This window comes from Pseudopodoces humilis, chromosome 1 (assembly GCF_049639895.1).
Source record: "Pseudopodoces humilis isolate 2021_Gansu_Grassland_sample_001 chromosome 1, ASM4963989v1, whole genome shotgun sequence".
NCBI lineage: Eukaryota > Metazoa > Chordata > Aves > Passeriformes > Paridae > Pseudopodoces > Pseudopodoces humilis.
Window position 1 is genome coordinate 111,221,252 of NC_142200.1, and position 21,381 is coordinate 111,242,632.

General features: G+C 39.8%; 1 protein-coding gene across 2 annotated transcripts in view; it reads left to right on the forward strand.

Annotated features, from left to right (window-relative positions):
* The window catches only part of GADL1 (GAD like acidic amino acid decarboxylase 1), an 82,800-nt gene extending 67,309 nt beyond the window's left edge, over positions 1-15,491 (forward strand). For both annotated transcript variants that reach the window (XM_014248433.2, XM_088061339.1), the window contains one exon: positions 12,807-15,491. In XM_014248433.2, coding sequence (XP_014103908.1) covers positions 12,807-12,980 — 174 coding nt within the window. In that variant the 3' untranslated portion in view covers positions 12,981-15,491. The remainder of the gene's footprint in view (positions 1-12,806) is intronic.
* Positions 15,492-21,381: the final 5,890 nt, after the last annotated feature.

The window sequence follows — 21,381 nt, forward strand, 5'->3', positions numbered from 1 at the left end:
AATCAATGTTAAATAACCCTTTTTGTGAAGTAATTCCTCCTGAAGTCCGACCTGAACCTCTCCCTGTGCAGCTTGAGGCCATTTCCTCTTGTGTTGTTAGTGGCTGCTGGGGAGAAAAGGCTGCCCCTCCTCTGTCTACACCCTCCTTTCAGGTGCTTATGGAGGGTGAGAAGGTGCTCTCTTTTTGGAGAAAAGCCTCCTTTACTCCACACTAAACAACCCCAGCTACCTAGAAGCTCCTCATAGGACTGACTTTCCAAACCTTTCTCTTACTCTACTGCCCTCCTCTGGGCTCTCTCCAGCACCTCAATGTCTTTCTTGTAGTGAGGGGCCCAAAATGGAACACAGGACTTGATGTGTGCCTTCACCACTGCTGAGCATAGGGCGACAATCACTGCCCTGGTCCTGCTGGCCACACTATTTTTCATACAGGCCAGGATGCCATTGGCCTTCTTGGCCATCTGGACACTGCTGACTCATGTTCAGCTGGATGTCAATCAATGCCCCCAGGTCCTTTCCCACCGAGCCATTTTCCAGCCACTCTGCCCCAAGCCTGTAATGCTGCATGGGGTTTTCCTCACCTTCCCCCACCCTCCTGACTTCTCTCTGTCCATACCTTTTGTTCTTCACCTAAGCATCATATAATGCATTTTCCACACTAGGTTCCCCTTGAATCTTCTTGTACTCTGGATATCCTCCCTCTGTATTTTGTCCAGTGCAGCTTTTGGGGCAATCCACCAGTTAGAAACAGCAGAGGAACATGGGTTTTATATAGTTTTGATTCAAGATAAACTGTCTGCATGGAGTTAATCTTACCTTGCTTTAGCCAGCTAAAACTTAGGTAGGGGCCTTCTGCTGAAGCCCATGTAGGAGAAGGTTTTCCAAACGGAGCCCATCTATCTTAAGGCCTGTCTTATTCTAGGATGAGATGAATTACTGTCTAGAAGTGCCTCTTTTTCTCCCTTAACTAAAGGCAAAACCTAGATGGTTAGCCTAGGCTAGATGTCTAACCTTTAGTCTGCCAAAATGATGGGAATAGTTCCACATTTTATCCTCAGTGCTGAAGGGCTTGTCTCTGGGTAACATGTTGTACAATTCAATGTACCTAACACTTCCTCTCAAGCTGTTGCTCCCTTTATGTGAGAGACTCTTACAAAAATAACCAACTAGAGTCTGTAAACAGCGTGGGCCCTGAAGGAAAAATACTGTCAAAGATCAATCTAAGTAAATATACAGAGCTGGAACTTGGGAAATGGTAGTCTGTGTTAGGGATGTGTGTGGTATAAAGAAGATGGAGTGACCAGGATTTGATTTTCAGTGATCCCTCACTAAGCCTTTGCCAAGAGCGAAGCTGACACCAGTCAGCAGCCCTGGGTGTGTGCTGTGAGCTCATGGAGTGCTGCCCACTGCAGGAGCTGGCATCTGCACTGCAAGGGGGGCACTTGGCGTTCAACCCTGCTGCTGCTGTTCAGCTGAGGCGCCTCCAGGAAGGAAACCTCTTTGACCCAAATGGGATGAGTCTGTGTGTATTCTGCAAGAGCGTTTGCAAGGGCAATTTGCATTAAAAATACCCTGTCCTGCTCACTAATGTACCTGAGTGATGTCTAGCTTTGGCATAGAGTTGTGATTAAGATCTCGGTCATTATTTCCTTTCTGTGTGACTCAGTTCCTTTCAGAGATTAAGGAGGAGATAAAAATATTTCTTCTTATCTAAGAAGCACATTGAAATGTGAGGATGGAAAACACTGTAAAACTCCAAAATAGAAGGATTTTTTCACTTACACTTAGGAGTAAATTCTTTTTTTCCTTTTCTCTTTTTCTTTTCCCTAGCAGCAGCTACTTACTGATTTGTGTTTCTCCTTCTTACCTGCCTAGAGCATGACAAGTAGATGGATGTAGCTTTAAGAGCATAAGGTTTTTAAGGAAAATGAAAAAAGTTTAAAAAATGGTGGGGTTAAAACAGAGCTTTTGATTCCTTAGCTGTGATGGTCCTGGTAGAAGAATGTAAGACAGGTCTATAGCAGCATGAAGAAGAACCTAATGAAATGCACAAGACTATAGTCATGATAGAGAAAACCAAATATTTCTATCCCCATATATTTAATTGTGTTGAATATTATGTGATTTAATTATCAAAGCATAGTAATAACGACCCAGGAAATACTAATGACTATTGGCAACAAGGCTCATGAGGATGCACAGTCTAATTAGCTTTAATGGGATGGATTTAATAATACATTGGATTAACATCTGTTAGAATGAAGAATAAAGATTTATTGTTCTCTGAATAAATATTGACCTCTTGCTCTCAGGTCAATAAATCTTAAGCTTGTGTCCACTTAAATTACTATCTACTTATTATGTTAGCACTCTTCTGTTTCCTATCACCAACTTCAGTAGAAGGAGAGGGGAGCAGCACTTCTCTCCTGCTGCATCAAACACTTCTGTCAGGAACTGAAGGTAAATATCGTATTTGTAGACAGAGGAAAAAAGGTCTGGGCCCTAAATTGTCCTTTCCTCATATAAAACGTCCCTTCCTTGCTGTTGCTTGATAAGAAATTTCAGAAACGTTCAGAAAATATCAATTACTATTAATGCCACAGAAAAAGTATATAGCTTGCATCATCTGTGCATAATTAACCAGTTTTTATACTTGTGTGATGTTGTGAGTGGTGTAAAAAATATTTTTGGGGATGAGTGGGAGGAAATCCTGCTCTTTCATGTGTAGCGAGGCACAAAGTTCTTTCTGGGACTTTGGATTTCATTTTGTGCTTCAGATTTTTAAGGACAAATTCCTTTCTAGCTGTAAGAGTTTCAAGAGGAATGAGATGGAATATATTTCTTTTTCATGCCTATGAGGGAGGGATTTCTTGTTACACTCCAAGGGTCAGAAATATCTACAAGTCTAAAAAAATGAATTATATCTGAGAAGCGTTCCTCTAAAAGCAGTAGCAAATCCTTGAGATTGATACAGAGCAGATATTTAGATCTTCCTTTCAAATTTCGTAAAAAATTTAATAATAGAAAATTTAACAGATAATATTTATAAGGAAACATGGGTTAGTCTAACTTTGCCACAGATGAATAGCTGTAAAACTCCTTGTGTCTTCAATGGCAAAGTTCTGTAAGTGAATGTTGATTAATCTAGAGACTCTTTTCCAGACACACTGACCAATCAGAAAATTTATAAATTTTTGTAGGATGATTATTTTTATTTATTGACTTCTGCAGAACTTTTTCAATAGAGGAAGTGAAATCAATCAGAATTTAACGGATGAGTTTTGTAGAGCAGATCATAATTGCTTTCAAAGCTCAAAGCATTGCTCTTGCTCTCTCTCCTTCTCTGTAAGAATATCTATGCTGGTGCAGAACCCTGACAAAAACATTCAAGTACTTTACCCTGCTTTTATTTTCTTTCTGATTTTGTGTGATTTATAGGTAGATGTGGCACTAAGGAAAATTGTGGCATTAACTATAGTCCATAGGGAATATCTGGTGAAAGAATAAGGTCCTCAGAGCAATTTGGTGTATAGGATTAGAATATTTAATCTGTGCCTCTGAATACTGAGCCATATCTATGTCTCTAATGGTTTAGGCCCAAGGTTAGCAGATTTTTTTATTTTGTGTATTCCTTTGAGGTTACAAATCCTTGCAAAATGAATTCTAAATTTTGTGCCCAGTCTGCTGTTTCCCCTTCAACTGACCTTAAATTATCTAGGGATTGACTGCAGTCTAGTTCTACTTACCTCAGGCTGTTGTTATTAATCATCATTACCTATATTTTGGCTCTTTAGTTTGCAAATACTCATAGGTGCAAATCATTATTTTCCTTTCATTTTTCACCCTTTCAGACTGCAATAGAATTGCACCTTTTGACACCCTAGAGATCCTGCTTTGTTCTTTCCATTTTCTGGTTGTCCATGCATTAATCACAGAGGTTTGTAACATATGCTGGATTTAGGTTTGGGATAAAAAAAAAAGATAAAACAGCTCACTGGGAATGAGGAGATGAGCAAGGCTGAGCTGGAATGAACATTCTCTGGGGGGCAAGATGTACATGAGAAAAATGTTGTGTTGACTTTGATAGGGCTTGGTAGCCTTTGTGTCATAGACATACCAGACTTTACAAAAAGGAGTCTCAGGCAGAAAAACAATTTTAATAACTGACAATTATTGGTTTTGTATTTCACTGTGTGGAGGGGCAAATGGGATCATTTACTTTGTTAAATTGGGTGATCAAATTAGACAACTGCCTTGCTTTTGTGTTAGCATTAGCATCCCCTCATGCTCCCCAAGGAATTGCATGCAGCCTCTGAGAAAGTCAGTATGATGACTTTAAGGAGAAAAAACAAGGCATGTAAGTTACCTAGTTTTGTTGAAATACCCATTTTTCTTTAGATCTGTTAAAGAATATGCATTGCTCTGTAGTTCTAACTGTAATGCAAATAGAGAAGGTGCTGATATCTTATACCAGAAACTGACTTGTGCAAGTAGTAAATAAGATCTTAACAGTTGGGAATCATTCCAAGTTTCTGAAGTGACATTCCTTTTTCTACATCAGAAGCATGTTGAGTTTTTGAACTTGTGTCACCATGTAATGTAACAGTCTCCTGTTGTAAAGTGTTCTTCCCAGCCCCAGACATTCACATTGCACTGTGATTTCTTTATTCCCTCAGTGGAGTAGAGTGGAATCTCAGCCCTGTGTGTGCAAAACAAAAAGGATAGTTTTTTTTGTTACTCTTGCTTTCAAGATGACATGCTACCCTTTCATCCTGGATGAAGAAGGGGAGCTTTGGCAGGATTGAAAGACTGGAAATCATAGTCACTAAAATGGGAACTTAATAAAATGGTGCACAGAAGAGCCTTGTGTATGCTTCAAAAGCTTTTAAAATAATTACTTTTATAAACCAGTAGTGCTCAACTCTTTTAAACAGATCAGAACACTGGGATCATAGTGTTTTGTGCTAGCCTCTGGAGTTTTCTTAATGCCTGCACTTTCTACATGGCTTGTTAATAAGATCTTGGTAAAGCAACACAGAAATGACAGAAAAATAATAAGAATTCCATGTGAATTGTCCTGAAAAACCACACGTGCTCAGACAGAAGCAGACATGGGAAAGTGCACATGGAAAACCATGTTGTTCATCAATGTACTTCTTAGCTGTAAGTAAAAACACCCACAAACCTGTTCAAGTGCTGATTCTGTTCTGGGGGCTGATTGTCCTGGCTCCTCCTTTTCCGAGGCCAACACCATTAGTGTGAAAGCCTTTGTCTGAAGGCTATTTTCTCTTGCATGAATGACCAGCCTAAAAAAGTCATTGAAGACAATCAAAATCAGAAGCCAGCCCACCATCCCCTATTATTCAGGTAATTTTCTGGGATTTGTGGGGTTCAAAACATGTCCTCTGGCAAAAAGCAGTGGATGGGAAGATGATGTGCAGAACATGGCAGTGTGGACATACTGCGCAGCCCTGAGTGTGAGTTGAAGGTGCACAGAGGATGTTGTTACTGGGACAAAAATACAGCAGCATCTGTTCTTCTTTGATATGTTAGTTGCCCAAATAATGTGGAAGTGGTTACTGCTATTTTGACAAATGCACTTATTTCTGCTTTTGTTGCGTGGTGTGGCACAAGGGGAGCACTGGCGCAATAGTGTAAGGCAATAACTTATTAGTGGTTTAGGGATGTGGGCCCAGAACAAATTCTAGACAAAAGGAAAACATGTTTGGGTTTTACAGAGAGCCTTGGCTACAGGAACAAAGCTGTGATTGGGTGTGCAAATATTTGGTATTTCGATTGTCCTGGTTGCTGTGACAGCTGACAAATGGTCTGAGTTTGTTTTTAATTATCACCAAGAGGGGGAAAAGCCTGTTTTAAAGCCAGCAACTGATGTTGCAGCAAAAGGCAAGAAAAAGATATTTAACAATGGGGAATATACTTTTTCGGTGTTAAAATATGATGAAAGCACTATTACTTCCAAATATTTATGGTATTTAGCTAGTTTTGTGATTACAGCCAACCAAGGAAAGTGTTTTGTTCATTTGTATTGTATCCAGTGATGGATATTAAAATGTCAGCTACTGTTCTTACTTGATACTGACTGGTATAATTGATCTCAAGCTTATCTTCTGCAGCCACACTGGGAAATGCAGCAGGCATGTGGTTGTGAGACTTACTTAACACAGAAATTAAAAAGTACATATATATGATACCTAGTGGATGCTCTGCCCACTTGTATCAGGGTGTAGTGGGTTGACCAATTGCAATAGATAGAATCATGGAATCATTTAGGTTGGAAAAGACCTTTTAGGTCTTTGAGTCCAGCTCTTAACCCAGCACTACCAAGTCCATCCTAAACCATCTATGCAGCTCTTAAATATACTCAGCGATTCAACCATTTCCCTGGGCAGACTCCTCCAGGGCCTGACAACCCTTTCAGTGAAGAAATTTTCCAGTATATCCCATCTAAGCCTTCTCTGGTAAAAATTGAGGCCATTTCCTCTTGTCCTATTGCTTGTTAATTGAGAGAAGAGACCAACCCTCACCAATGTATGAACACATAAAGGCTTCACTGTTCTGAAGGGTTATATAGGAAAAAAGAAGCATGTTACCCAAAAGAGATGTAGTAATTCATCCAACAGTCTCTGGCAGGGTTTGGGACCAGTCCTATTTGTGGAGTCTGTATCCAGTACTTCAAACCACTGTTCTATCATTTAAGCACAAGATAAGGAACTGTACTGTGAAAACCCCTGCAATTATTTGAACATTATTTAAAGATTTAAGATTGTGTCCAAATACTTAATAAATTGGGGTTTTATTGACTTTTTTTTTTTTTGTGGCAGTTGCTGTACAATAGCTGTTTTATTATGAATATGCATGAATTCAAACTGGTAATTTCTAGCAGGACAAACAGCTTGTCAGACTTTGAACAGCCAGTAGTTGCCTTTTAAGTAAAAATCATGAACTTCCAAATAAAGATTTGCCCTTTCTGGGGGGGACAAAATAGATGGTCAGATGAGGGGGATTGTTCTGTATAAACTCGTCTTCCACTGCAGGGAACCATTTAGACAAGGACACAAAATGTGTTTCCCATATCCGTAAAATCGTGAGAATATGATCTTTCCATTTTTTCAAAAGGGAAGCTTTTTTGTGTTTTAGCTGTGAACCTTCAGCCAGTTTTTCATGTGGTACTCTGTACCTTGGAAAATTTAATCAAGGCTGTATTTGAGGAAGAGAAATAGTCTGAGCTGCTAACATGCTCCTGTTCTTCCAATGCTGTCTAGCCTGCTTTCATGGATCCCTAGAAAGGTTGTTGATTTACTGCAAATGTGGCTTTCTGTTGTAAAAGCTGAAGGTTGTTTTCAAACCTGAAGCAGAGGCTTAAGCAGGAAAATTAGATAATTGCATTCTGTTTCCATTGAATGGAATTCCATTCCATGGCAATTTGGAAATTAATATCAGGAGAAGCAGAACTCCTGTGACTGGGAGTTACGGGTGCCAGAAACTGGAATAACTCTTCAGGTTTATGTTGCAGAGATGCTCAACCACCTGAGAACTGCTCAAAAGATTTGGAAAAATGTTTCTGATAGCTCTTGCCAATATTAACACTAGCTTTTGTAGACATTCTCTCTTTGTAGTACTTGCTGGGTCAGCACATTTAGACTCATCCACACTACTCAAAGCTGTTCACATGGGATGTCCAGACTGGTTTTGCCAACAGAATGGGCGGTCCCATGAGTTTTCTCATACTTTCTGTCTTTTCTGAGGGACAAAAATTATACTGATGTTTTATTTAAGCAATGTCAGCACTTTTGATCCCACATACTTATGGCTGTACAAATAATGATTTATTTTTTTTTTTTGCTTGGCCATTGAATAGAGCAACTGGAAGAAATTCTTGGTTTTAGTTGACCAGAAAGTTGTTTTCAGGCAAGTTAAAACGAAGCAATTTGCATAGTTGCAGTTTTCTCAGTCCTTTTCTATGGGCTTTAATAAAAATGGGTTCAATTTCCAATTGAATTTCAGTTTTAATTGAAAACGGTATTTTGAAACAAATACTCAAAATATGTTTATTTCCAAAATTGAGAAAAAGTTTAGTCTTCTCTGGATTCTTTATTTTTTTGGCTGATGATATCTTAGGCTATTTTTCGAATTCACATTTTTTTTTCCCCCCTGAAGCAATGTATTTTTCATAAACTCATTGCTTAGCAGAATTTTTTTACCCAGCATTGTTAGCAATTTTGCAACTCACTCCTTTTGCCTTACTGTTTAAATAAAAAAAAAAATAAATAACATAATGTTGCTTTTAAAGCTTATAGCCTCTAGCCTACAGTTTGGAAAAACTCTTGTGATATGTAACATCAGGCATGACTAGAGAAATCCAGCTGGAGTCTGTGAGAATGAGGGCAGTACAGGTGGCATCCAGGTAACAGAGGCACGGTGTCAGGGGCAGGGAATATAATTTGTGATGGGACAGTTTGAAAATACTCAATTAGGTCTAAAATGAGATCACTTACAGAATAAAGGAGGGTACTAGAGAAAGACATAGTCAAGGCTGACATGGCCTTCCATTATCAGCAAAACAGTCTGCAGCTGTTGAACCTGAGCTTTCTTGCACTTTCAGCATATCTGCTAATTGCAATTGTCAGGGACAATATTAGTGCAGAAAAGTAAGGGGTTAATTAAAACCAGTAGGTGCTGATTTCTTTGTTTCAGCAAAAAAGAACAAGATAGCATATTTGTGGGGGAAATTCTGCTTCTCTTCAGGGCAAGTTATTTGGCTATCCATACCCAGCAGCACCAGTGAAGTTGGGGCTGGGGGTCTCAGTGCATTTACCTTGTATGAACAGGGGAGCCAGATGTCTCTGGTCTGTTCCTTTGCAGCAAAAGGAATCTGCTATTTTGGACTAAATGCATGACTTGAACTACACACTAGTGATAGTGGGGTATGTATTTTAGAAGTCAATGAGATTATGTGCTTTGAACAAATTAAGCACTTTTTTATTTTACTGCAGTTTTTCTTTTTTGTTTTGTTATTAGAATAAAATTTACAAACCAGTTCTTCTTACAAATATCCACAATGTTCACCAAAAGGCAGCTAAGAGTGAAAGAATTCTAAAGCATAATACTGTGCCATGATTAATGGAGTGAGAACATTACCTATTTAACAGAGCTGCTCTGAAGGTTTCCCTTTGCACAACAAATCCATGTGCTAGAAGGCTGTTCCTGGCCTAAGAACAAGGCTTGCAGAGCTTGACCAAGGTGAGAACGGTTTTGTAGGCTTTGCTATTTGGAAGAAGAAATTTTCTGAAATATGGGTTTCATCAAGTCTTCTGAATAGATTTTTGCTATCCAAATTTGGGAACTAACTCTTGGAGACACTGGGAATGGGATTCTCCTGCTGAGAATATGTTCAATCCTTTTGTTGAGTCAGTCTGTAATAGTGGTTGCTGAAGTGTGTTATGCTATTATAACCTGAGCCTGATGGAGATTGTTAAAGTGTTGGAGAAATTTGGATTAAATGGCACTGATGAGTCAATTAGTGGGACACAGTAGTTTAAAGGTAGATGTTGTCCCTGTGGTGTGACTGTACAGGATCACTTTTCTCAAGGATACTTGAGATATGGAGAAGGAGATATGCTGCTCCTCTGATCCCCCTGGTGCATGAGATACTTCAGCTGTAGAGTCTAAGCTGATTCCAGCTACTTATCCTACTGCTCTGTGTGTATATGTGCTGGGAAGAAACTTTGGCATCTTCCATGTAAATATGTGTGAGGATCAGCTGTGGTCTGGACTGGATAGAAACTGCTTAAAGTTTAGGGCTAAAACTTTTATTCTTGGTAGTGTGGCTGAGTGCTGGCTGAGAGTGGGAAAAGAGATTACCCTGTCACTCCAGTAGGTAGAGAAGGAGCTAAACTACTCTGCAATCTTTGGTCTATTTTAAAAAGCTCTGCTATCAGGAGTAAGGGAAGTATGAGCTGTAACAGCCGCTGTATAGCCCTGCACAGGCGGACTGTGATGTACCCATCAATCCTTAGGAAAAGCTCCCAGGGCTTTGGTTGCATAGTACAATGTGGGAAACTCGGTGTAGAATGGCCTTGTACACAGGGCACCTCCTCCCCACATTCCTAGGTGGAAGAAGAACCTGTTTGATAGCTTTTATGCTGCTGCAGTGAGTGCTTGGAACAATAGTCTCCAGGGTGGCTTGGCAGGGGAGGCTAGCAGTGGGAAGAAAGGGGTGAAGGGAGTAAAGGAGAGAAGAGACTTTCAGGTTTAAGAGGATGCATTACACTTAAAATTCTGAGACTGCTCCACGGATGGGCCTCATAAAGAATTAGATTTACAATTTGAACTAAGTTCCATAGGAAAATAATTGGACTGGTAAAGCAATCTCACTCTTACTAAATTGCTTTCCAAGGAGCCTATCCTGAATGGGGCTGAGCAGTTCTCTCTGATATTTGGGCATCCTCATTTCTCATTGACTTCAGTGAGAATTAAACTCATTGAACTCCTCACTAGGCAATTAGTTTCTTACAGGTCTAATTTTTCTGCTGCAAAGTGGTAGCTGCCTTTCCCTTCTGTTAGCAGTCATACCCCATGCTACTCAAGTCCAAGCCTCAGCATGCAGGTATCATTTAATGGTTCTTTTGTGAGACATGTGCTTAAGGATTTGAACATAGGTTCTGTTCCTTACCATTTTCTGTAGATAGGGTCCTTGACAGTTTTGTTACACTGATTGCACCACTTTAGCAAAAAGAACATGCAAAATATGTGATGGAAAGTCTTTCCAAAACTAATCATGTGAAAAACTTATAAATCAGTTTTTGGTTTTGTTTTATTTATGTAGGAAGAGTTTCTTTTGCCTTCAAAAAGGGATGAATACACTCCAAATTAAGAGGACAGCTTCATTAGCATGGAGGATGAATGAGATAATAAATGAGGTTACAAAAGCAAAGTTTTTCTACCTTTCCTTTCCACAAGAGAAGAGCTACTGAAATGCAGTATATTTACAGTCCTCAAATTACTGAAGCTGTAAATGTTTTTGCTTTCATGGCCTCTGTTTGTGCTACTGCACATTTTGGGATGATGGATTATGGAGCGCCAGGTGTTGGGATGAAGAGAATCAATAGTGTGATACAAAAGATGAAATAGCTGTGATGGAACATCAATAAAGGCTAAAAGCTGCCATAGGGATTTGAATCTTAAAGAAGAGCCTGAGAAAGTGTATTAAGAAGAATTCACTTCTCCCCTTGCGCTTGTAGTGTCTTTATTCCATGAGCAGAAGTCACCTGGGGGCTCTCTCAAGGACTGGGGTAGAGGAATTTTTTCTTTTCTGTATGTACATGGTGCCCAGCACAACACCTCTGGGGCACAATGTCATGGTGTCGAGGTAATGTCAGGACACAGCTGGTGTGGGTGCAGTTTGGAATGTTTGGTTTGAAGCAGAGAGGGTTTTATTTTATTTTTTAATAAAGAAATAGATTTAAATTGGTTATTAATTTGCATGCTACGCCCACAAGCAAACTAGATGAATGCATTTAGAAGTAGCTAGCTGCAACTCACATCTGTGCTGTTGGGATGTTGTTCTGAGGAAATGGCAGCTGCTCCTCTGCTGCTGTGACCCATTCTCAGGGGACACGGCCACTAAAGAAACACAGTAAAGCTAAGCTGTTAGTGTTGAGAGCCTTATCTGTTTCTATCTAAGCAAAAATGACCAGTGAAATATGCCATGTAAAAATAAAGCTATTAGGTGAGTTTGGCATCATCATTTTTCTTTTGCAAATCAGGCATAAAGTTTTAGAGCTGAAATAAATTAATGCAGAAACCAAGGTTAGGTCACGCACCCATTTTCTTATTTCAAAGTCAAACCATTGCAAAGAGAAGGAGATGAACACACTCTTTTGAAATACCTTGGTGTTATTACTAATATATTAAAATGCAAGTCCTTTTAAAAAATACTCCTGTCAAAATACTGAATACTTTGGAAGGTTCTGCCTTCCAAGGAAGAGTCCAGCAATGCATTTAAGCTTATGACCTATTTCAAGCATGACAATGCAGAACTACTCACATGCTTTAAGCTATGCACAAGTTTAATTGGCCAAAGTTAACCTCCCTAATGGGATGAGATCAAATGCTCTGCTGTAAGGACCTGACTCTGCCAGTCTCACTCACTCACGCTGAGTTTTTTCTGCAGTAAGACAGCTATGAGATTTCTTCCCATGCAACACAAGACTGGTGTAGCCGAAAGCTACTCATGTCTTAAATCTATGAGATGAAATCTTAAGTGCCAGGATCAGGCCTTTAATATTGCATCACACTATTTTGGCAACTTGAGTTTCACAGGGGTTCAGTGCAGCATGTCCTCTAGGGACAGCTGCTGTGCAGATGTGGTGGAGAAGGGTCAACAAGGGCAAGAAGTCACGCTTAGCCTAGTTAGCAGAAGGAGACAAACCCTGCCTTTAACCAGCTGCAGCTCATGTTCTTCCTGAGTTCAAACCTTTGATCTAAAGCAGGAAGACTAGGGACCTTAACCCAGCCTTTCCCATGTCACTGATGAATGCTTCAAGCCCAGGGTTTAGATCTTGCTCCAATTCTTTCAGGAACTACAGAACACAAGGGTCTCAGTGCTTTAAACCTGCAGGTCTGACCTTGGCTTTCCTTGGGGCAGGCAGTGGGGAAGACAGGCAAGGAGTGCAAAACTCAGTTCAGAAAAACTTTTTAAGTTCACAAAATCCACTTCCTTGCCCAAACATGCTGTATTTCTGAGTGTGACCTCAAACATTTTTTTTTTTTGTCTCTACTTTCAGGTTGCTCCAGTAATTAAGGAGAGGATGATGAAGAAGGGCAGCATGATGCTTGGGTACCAGCCCCACTGGGGCAAAGTCAACTTCTTCCGCCAGGTGGTTATCAGCCCGCAAGTTAGCCGAGAGGACATGGACTTCCTGCTGGATGAAATCGAGCTTCTTGCTAAGGACTTGTAGCTGTAGCTCCACAGCATCAGGTGCTGCTCATGTGTGATATTTATGGAGGGAGAGTGGCAGCAGCATTCTGGTGCTGTTTTGTGAAAGGTAGTAAAAAGCTTGACATATAGTTTGGAAAGTATCATTTTACAGATTGGTGTTGAGAGCTTTGCAGGTAGAACACCCCTTTACAGGAAAGTATTTGCTGACAGGGGCTGGGGGGCAGGCTGGTGCTTCCAGCACCATTGCTGCCATTCTAGGAAGTGTTTCTTCAAGAAAGAAGTGCTTCTGAAAATGGTGTCTATGTCCCAGGAAAGGCAGCTATTTACTGTGTGCCTGTGCACAGTGTAGCTCAAACTGGTCACTTATGCATGCAGGCAAAATTCCTCTGAAGTTGCTGTTACAAGTGAATTTGTCAGTGAGCCTTAAGATGCTAGCTAATTCTCTTACCTACTCTGTCAATATTTTAGTTTGGTAATTAACATGATAAGACTGGAAACTGTGGACTTGTGTGAAACGAGTTCCTCAAGGCCACCTAACTAGGTGGATTGCCCAGGTTTTCTGCTGTGAGCAGAGGCAGACAGTACAATGGGGCTCAGTGCAGTTATCACACCAGGAGGTTTGCAGGAACCTCCTGCACAAAACCCCAAGTAACCAATATTGACCCTGCTGGGAGCAGGTTGAAGAGATGACCTTTTAAGGTCCCTTCCAACCCACAGGATTTTGTGATTCCGATGAAACACAGTCGTTTGGTCCAGTCAGTGTTTGCCCACTCAACATATCACCACTTTAGGAGAGCTAGAAATATTCAAATAGCATTTAGAACTTCCAACTTCTTTGTTAACAGGAGTTACCTATCATTTCTGAATAGCTGTTCACCTTCATCTATCTTTAAAGCGTAAAGATTTATTTAAAAGATTTTTAGATGCACTTTAAAATTTTAACAGAGAAAAAAAAAGATATATTTACCCAGAAGATACATATTTTTTATGCATGGTGACTTTATATTAATAATATAACAAAATAATTTATCTGTCATTGTTTGTATTTTCCTACAGAATTGAGACAAATTGAACTTATGTTATCAATATATAATAATTTTCCTCTGAAATTACAGTAGTGGTGATAAGAGAAGGTCTTCCTGTGATTTTAGGATATGAAAAGTTTGAACATTTTTGGTCAATCTTAAGTTTCAAAATGAAGTTCTGCACTTTGTGTTAAGAATTAAACTTTATTTTTCATCTGTTTTTTATTTCATAAAAACTAACCATTTTATAAAGCTAGAAATGTATTTCCTTTGATGAAGTTGTTGCAGCAAGCTAATGGAAATAGCCATGTCTTTCACCTTGTAATCAGCATCTACTCAATGTTAATGTTTTGCTGCTTGTTCCTAATTCTGTATTTGAGGTAGCACTAACCAGTATGAACCTTTCTGCTGTAATGTTTTCTGTCCTCCTGAAAGCTGTTTTTAAACACAAGGCTTCCCTGCTTCCATTTCCTACATTGTATTAGGATCCAGTATTGCAGGAAATTCCTTTTTCCAGTCTCCAGGATGATGGTGTGCAAGGCTTAAGAAGGTCATGATAACCAAGGAGGTCACAGTGTCAGAGCAGTAGTTAAGGGTCACCTGCAGCCCTTGACAGGTGCCTTTAACCTTTATCCTGGAAGTGGATATACTTGTGCTATCATAGTGATCCACTGGACTTTAAGCAAAACCCATGTTGATAATAAAATGAATATTACAAAGTGGCCCCTGGGCTTTGCACTTCAGTACCCACAAATCAGTCCATCATTTATTGATGGTATGTGCTTCTGGCTATACCAGTTATCCTGATCTTGGAAAGCCTAAATTCAGGGCCCATAAAGCTTTTTTTGCCTCCCTGTCGCTTGGGATGGAGCTCAGATTGCACAAGGAATGCTGCATGAAGGGGATGACTTTGCTCTTTTATCTTGAGTTAGACAGGACCATTACCCCTTCTCCTTCTCTTTATTCTTTTTACCCTGAAGGGAAAGACAGAATACCGTGTCAGGATGTTTTGTTTATGGTCCAGATTGCTGGTGAGTATGTGGTTTTTTGATTCATGGAGAAAGTTATGAGACCTTTAATCAGCTAAGAATTTGGTCCGTGGTGTTTTGTGACACGAGCACTGTCAAAAAAGTGTTACTGTCTTGTTTCTCTTCATGTTCTTAGTGTGTTTCTCTGTTTCCAGACACTGCAACACTTATGGCACATGTCAGGAGGAAGTAACACAGTTCCTTTCTGTAGCAGTAGTGGCTATAGTATTTTTTGAATGAGAGAAAACTGGAACTCTTTTCATAGTTGCGGAAAATAAGTCTCTGATCAACATGTGCACTGATTTCTTTGAAGCTATAGGCTAACTTACCAGTGTGATGTGAGCACCTTATCCAGTCTCCATATATTTTCCATTGTTTCTGACCACGGGTGCACAATATGATGGTTTCATTTCAGGACTAATGCAATTTTCTCACAGTTGCTTATGTAGGAGTAGTATGTACAAAATGTCTATTTTGTAGCTGGTGATTTTAATAAAAAGTGAAGTAAATGACACCCTTATAAATACAGGCTTTGTCATTTGTCAATCTAAAACTGCATATAGAAATGTAGAAGCACCTCTAAGCACTCCAGATAAATAGCACTTCAGCTTTAAAATGTGAAACCTAGTTTAACCCTGCTTCAGGATGTGGTTCATCTATGTGCTGTGCCCACATCATCTTTAATAAACATTTTGGGTGAAAACATGTCACAATTTATCCTACTCTTGCTTTGAAATGCAGAAGCTAAATTGCCTGTGCAAAAAGACATTTAATTTTTATTATTTTTTTGCTATTCTAGCCAGTTGGGATTGGCCCATGTCCTCCCTCTCCTAGTTACTGGCATGGTCCATCACTCAGGATGCTAAACAGAGTTCTGGAAGTAGTGAGGTACATGCATAAATCAGTGTAGAGGCTGATCCATTTGTTGCCTGTAATTTTTAGTGTCTACCTCTAATAATTTTTTCAATAGTAAAGGAAAGAAATATTTAGACAGAAGGGACACGGAGGCAGATTTTGCTCCTAGTTGTGTGGCTGCGTCTTGTGAGAACTTAGGGCATGTTGTGATGGGTCCATGTGCAAAATCACCCACATAAATCATTGTGCCCAGAGCCAGCAGTCCCTGTCTCAGGACTTCTATTATGATTTTCTGTGATAAATGAGCACTAATCATCAGAGTCTGGCTACATATGATTTTAGTGCTCCTAACTCCCACTGATTTAATTGTAAACCCTTGCCGGATTGGACCCCGAGTCTTATCACTGGAATCTCTCATTTCAACACCAGTTTGGCACTCTGAACACCTCAATTTATCTGCTCTATGTTCATGCCTAGAGATTCAGATTTATCTTTATTTTTGTGAGACTGAATTGAAATGTACTTTCATTTGTATCCTTCAGTGATGCATTAAGATGCTTTTCAAATATCATTTGACCTGTCCTTAAAGGACAAGAAACGACCTTTAAGAAAAGCCTAAGAACTGGTAGAGTTGCATTCCCAGAATGCCAAGTGAGAGTATGTAAAACCTGTTATGTGCCTGAGGCTTCCTCATACACACAGATCACAGCACTGATTCATGCTCAAATAACTTTTATTTTTAAAACTCCAGATATCATGATAAGGCTTACAGAACTGATATGAAATGTTGAAGGCAGAGGAGAATAATTCAGAATTACTAAATGTTGAGTTAGGTCACGCATGAGCTCTGTGACAAGCCAAAAGTGATCTAAAAGTGACACTTGAGTCCCATGTTTTCAACAGTGCCAAATCTGCCCAGCCTCTCTTGCCTGTTGGCTACTTCCATGGTTTTTCAGTGGCTGAGTGATGTGTGGAAAAGCAATTGTTGGAAATCAGATATTGCAGGTACAGCCCACTCATTCCTGTCCTCCTTTCTGTGGTGCAACTGGTAAATGCTGGTAATTATTTGAGCTTATGAGCACGGTATCCACTAACAGTAGCTGCTAAATATTGCTACTGTTAAATCCTGAAATAATGCAATTGCACACGTTAATTTTGTCTTAATTACTCACTCTAATTGCAGGTTAGATGCAATCAAAGCCACACTGCCTGGCAAATGCACTGTGTACACCACAAGAAACCCTGGTGGAAGGGTTTTCTTTCTTTAAATTGAATCTACCACAATTGCATGTTTTTTCTTCAGATGTACAATTAGATATTATTACTCTAATTCTGTAACTGCACAATAATCAGCCAAAAAATTACTATGATAAATAAAACAAAACAGAACAAGGAAATTTTCTCTGCAAGAGGAACAAAAAAGAGCATGTCAAAGGTTTTAAGGCAAGGCCACAGAAGGAAACAATGGCTGGCTGAATGATTCACCTCTGCTAAGTGAATTGCTCTGTGCCCGTGCTGCAGGGAAGCTGTTCCAGCCATGGAGTCATCAAAGAACTTGTGCATGCCCTGGCACTGCAGAAATCTGCCCCAGCATGCCATGGCTCAGCCACTATCCTAGAGAAGCCCTTCCAGAAGCCTGGACACTTTGTGGTACATTGATGATTTTTGTACGTATCAAGGTAAATTTGTTTTAAAGCTGTCTCAGTAAGAAAAGTGACACTGAAGGAGTAATCTTTAAAAAATCCAAGAGAGAGGACCACTTTCAGCCTTGGTAGCTCATGTACAGCTAAAGAACAATAGATCACATTTCTGAAGTTCATTAAAGAAAGCTTGTTAAGTCTTTATTTTATCAAGGATGAAGGCAAATAATAGAAAGTGAAAGATACGAACTCTTAATAATTCTGTCAAACACAGATGTTCTGTTTTGATTAAGTAATTTCTTTCTCATAACTTGTACAAAGATATTTAAAAATGGAAAGTATGATGAAAACACTTGCCATGAAATAGCACAGACCCACGGAAAGTAACATTTTTCTTTAGGACTGTGCACAACACCATTCTTCCAAGAAACTCTCTCAGCTCATCATTCTGGGAAGTGACTCCTTAAATCTGTCAGGCACTGACACTGGCAGCTTTATTCATCCTTTCTTTTCATTCCAGCTGATATGAATTTTTATTTTTTGTTTCTGTACCCTCTCTCATGCCTCTAGAATTTCTTTTTCAGAGGGATATTTTCAGTATTTGGAGCTATAGGAAAAATGTCAGAGTAGCATAAGGGCTGATTGAAAGTTGAAGCAAACATAGTGCTCAGGTTATCTTGGTGGGATGTTTTGCCTTCATTTTTCCAGTAATGGATTTGTCCAGATGCTCAGAGGATGAGCAGCCACTGCTTCTGCCAGAACTATGGAACACCAAAATCAAGTCTTCACATGGAAGATGAGTTTGGCCTTGAGAAACTGAATAAGACAAAGAGTGCCAGAGACAAATGTTACTTGTCCTCTTTTACAGATGAATGATACACAAGGAACTAAAAACTTCTATTTTTTGTGAAAACTTGTACCATAGCTTTTAAAAAAATGTGGAAGGAGTCAGTAATAGGAGACAGCAGTGAGTGAAAAATGGGGCGTACCCTGATACAGGCTTAGCAGAGGGAGTAGTCTACTAGATTAGCCAGAGAGCTTTATGGGAATAAAAACTTGATTTTATAGACTGGACTCTTCAAGTATTTGCTTTCTTATCATTTGGGACAATCCACATAAGATGGGAAGCAGGACTGAAAATATAAAGTGAATAGAACTACAAGTGAAAGATGAAAATTAGCAATAGGAAGAGTATGATACTTTGGTATTGGTTCTGAGCTAATATAACTTCATACTGTCATACTAACCTTTCCAGAAAGATCAGACATATGTTCATGAAATTTTCTTGGAAATTTTAGAGTTTGATGTGCATGGAGAACTAGGTGATTTCTAAGTTTGTGTGGCAGAGGAGACCATAAAAAAAAAAGTGCAAAATCTTTGGGGACTTGCAAAAAGCAGCAATATTTTTTTTTTTTTAAGGTAGGACAAACTAAACCCTTTCAAAACAGAAAATTATGAAGATAAGTATAATGACAGCATAAAAAGCAGTATATGAGTTAAGCCTAAATGACATGTAAATAAAGTCACCCAGCCAAGAAATTCAGTAGTCATCAAAGCAGACCTAGCCTCTCATCTGTAGCACAGCAGCAAGGAAACTCTATCTGGGCAGCAGGCTCAGTGGCTGGTCCAGCTCTGTTGTACCTCAAGCTGTGAGCAGTGAAGAGTGAAAATATTAATTGGTGCTACAGAGCCAAAGCATAGCGCTGCAGAGTCATGCTCCATCTACAGATGTGCTCCATCTACTTGTGTATACTCTGGTAAGCCACTTGTACCACACTCAGGAGATGTCTTCCAAAGACATCCTGGACCTCTCACATGTGGCAGAGGAGGGAACTGGAAGTGAAAGATCTTGCAATTTTTTTGGCAAAAATGATTTGTCAGAAAATGTTGCTTTGATTTTGGCAGTCTCCTTTGAAAACATTGGATTTTGATGGACTTCAGGGAAAAATATGCAGACTTCTGATTATTTGTTTTTATCCTGCCTAAATAATGACCAGAATGTGTTTCCATGCTGTGTAACCCAGTATGACACTGGTGTATTTGAGGCATCCAAGATGAGCAATGGAGAGCTCATGGCAGCATGAAAAATTCACTTCCCTGATTCTAAGCCACTCAGCCAAGCAGTAATTCCTTACCCTTGTTTTTTACCAAGGTAAAGAATGGAGTTCAGGAGTGTACAAACCTCTTTTAAGTTGTATGGCTTCAGAATGCTCAGTGTGGGAAATGGAAAAAAAGAAACTTCCACAGAGGCTGAAGGGTTTGATTTACAGCCTTGGGAAGAGCTTGGGCTAATGTAATGATAGAAGTACACAAACATTAAACAGAGAAATCATAAACTGATGTTCCTACTCTTACAAATCAAGATATGCCTTAAGTAAGTAAGAAGCTATATTAGGTAAGATGGTGAAGGGCTTTAAGGTGTAATAGTGTGAGTCTATAGAGTAGGCTAGGGATCTAGAGGTTAAAATAAGAGCTGTATGTGTGCACGTGACCTAATAATCTATGGGGTGAAAAGCAGACGCAATGTGACAGAAATTAGCAAAGGTGATAGGTTATTAAGCAGAAACAAACTCCATGTCAGCTGTCCATTGGACCAAAATGCTATCTATTGCTGTGTAACACAGAGACTCATGACTACCTTTGAGCTCTGGCCAATTTGTTGCTCCTCTCCAAATCTCACGCCTTTGAGACTGATGCCTTATCTGTCTTATTTGAGCAATAAATCATCTTAATAGCAAGTGGTAATCCCATCCCTTGTTATTTACAGCCCGACAGCTCAGTTTCCAGGCTTGATTTTATCACAGAATCATAGAATAAGCTGAGTTGGAAGGATCATCGGGATCACCAAGTCCAACTCCTGCGCAGGACACCCCAAGTGTCACATCATGTGCCGGAGAACACTGTCCAAACACTTTTTGAACTCTGTCAGGCTTGGTGCTGTGACCACTTCCCTGGAGAGCCTGTTCCAGTGCCAAAACATCCTCTGGGTGAAGAACCTTTTCCTGATATCCAGCCTAAACCTCTTCTGACCCAGCTTCATGCCATTTCCTTGGGTCCTGTCACTGGTCATGAGAGTGAAGAGATCTGTATCTGCCCCTCCTTTTCCCCTCCTGAGGATGCTGAAGACCACAATGAGATCTCCTCCCCTCAGTCTCCTCCAGGCTGAACAGACCAAGTGACCTCAGCCACTCCTCACCAGGCTTCCCCTTAGGGCCCTTCACCATCCTTGTTGCCCTCCTTTTGACAATCTCTAATATTTAAATGTCTTCTTTACATTGTTGTGCCAAAACTGCAGCCATGACTCCAAATGAGACTGTACCAGGGCAGAATAGAGCTTTATTCTGAAGCAATCCAAATGTCAGGGTTTTTTCTTTATATTTTCCTTTCCATGAGAAATCAGTGTTCTATAGGGAGTTGCAAAAGAGGATGTCCTGCCCCCATGCTCCAGCACATTTTGCAATTTCCCACAGAACAAAATTTCCAGCTTCTTGGCCACTCTGAACTCAGACATTTGGAGGCATTGATTGAACACAGCCCTGCAACTTCCGTGGCAGGAAAAGATCTCAAGATCTCATTGAGAAAATATGACCTCCATCCTGAAAGGGGATCAGTTATGTCAGACAACTGATGTCCAACCTTTTCCTAGTCTATAATATAATGACCAAAACTTTGGAAAATCTGCAGCCTTCCCATGAGGTTTTTCAGGTGTTTCAGATTCTCTCTTATGTCCTTGATCGCCATGATGATTAGGGCCAACAAATATTTTCCCCCCTTGTGTTTTCCATGTCTTCAAAGATTATACTCTTATATCCCCCTTAATTGTCTTCTTGTCTAGTCCTGCATTGCAGTCATTTCTCCAGTGTTTCCTCAGA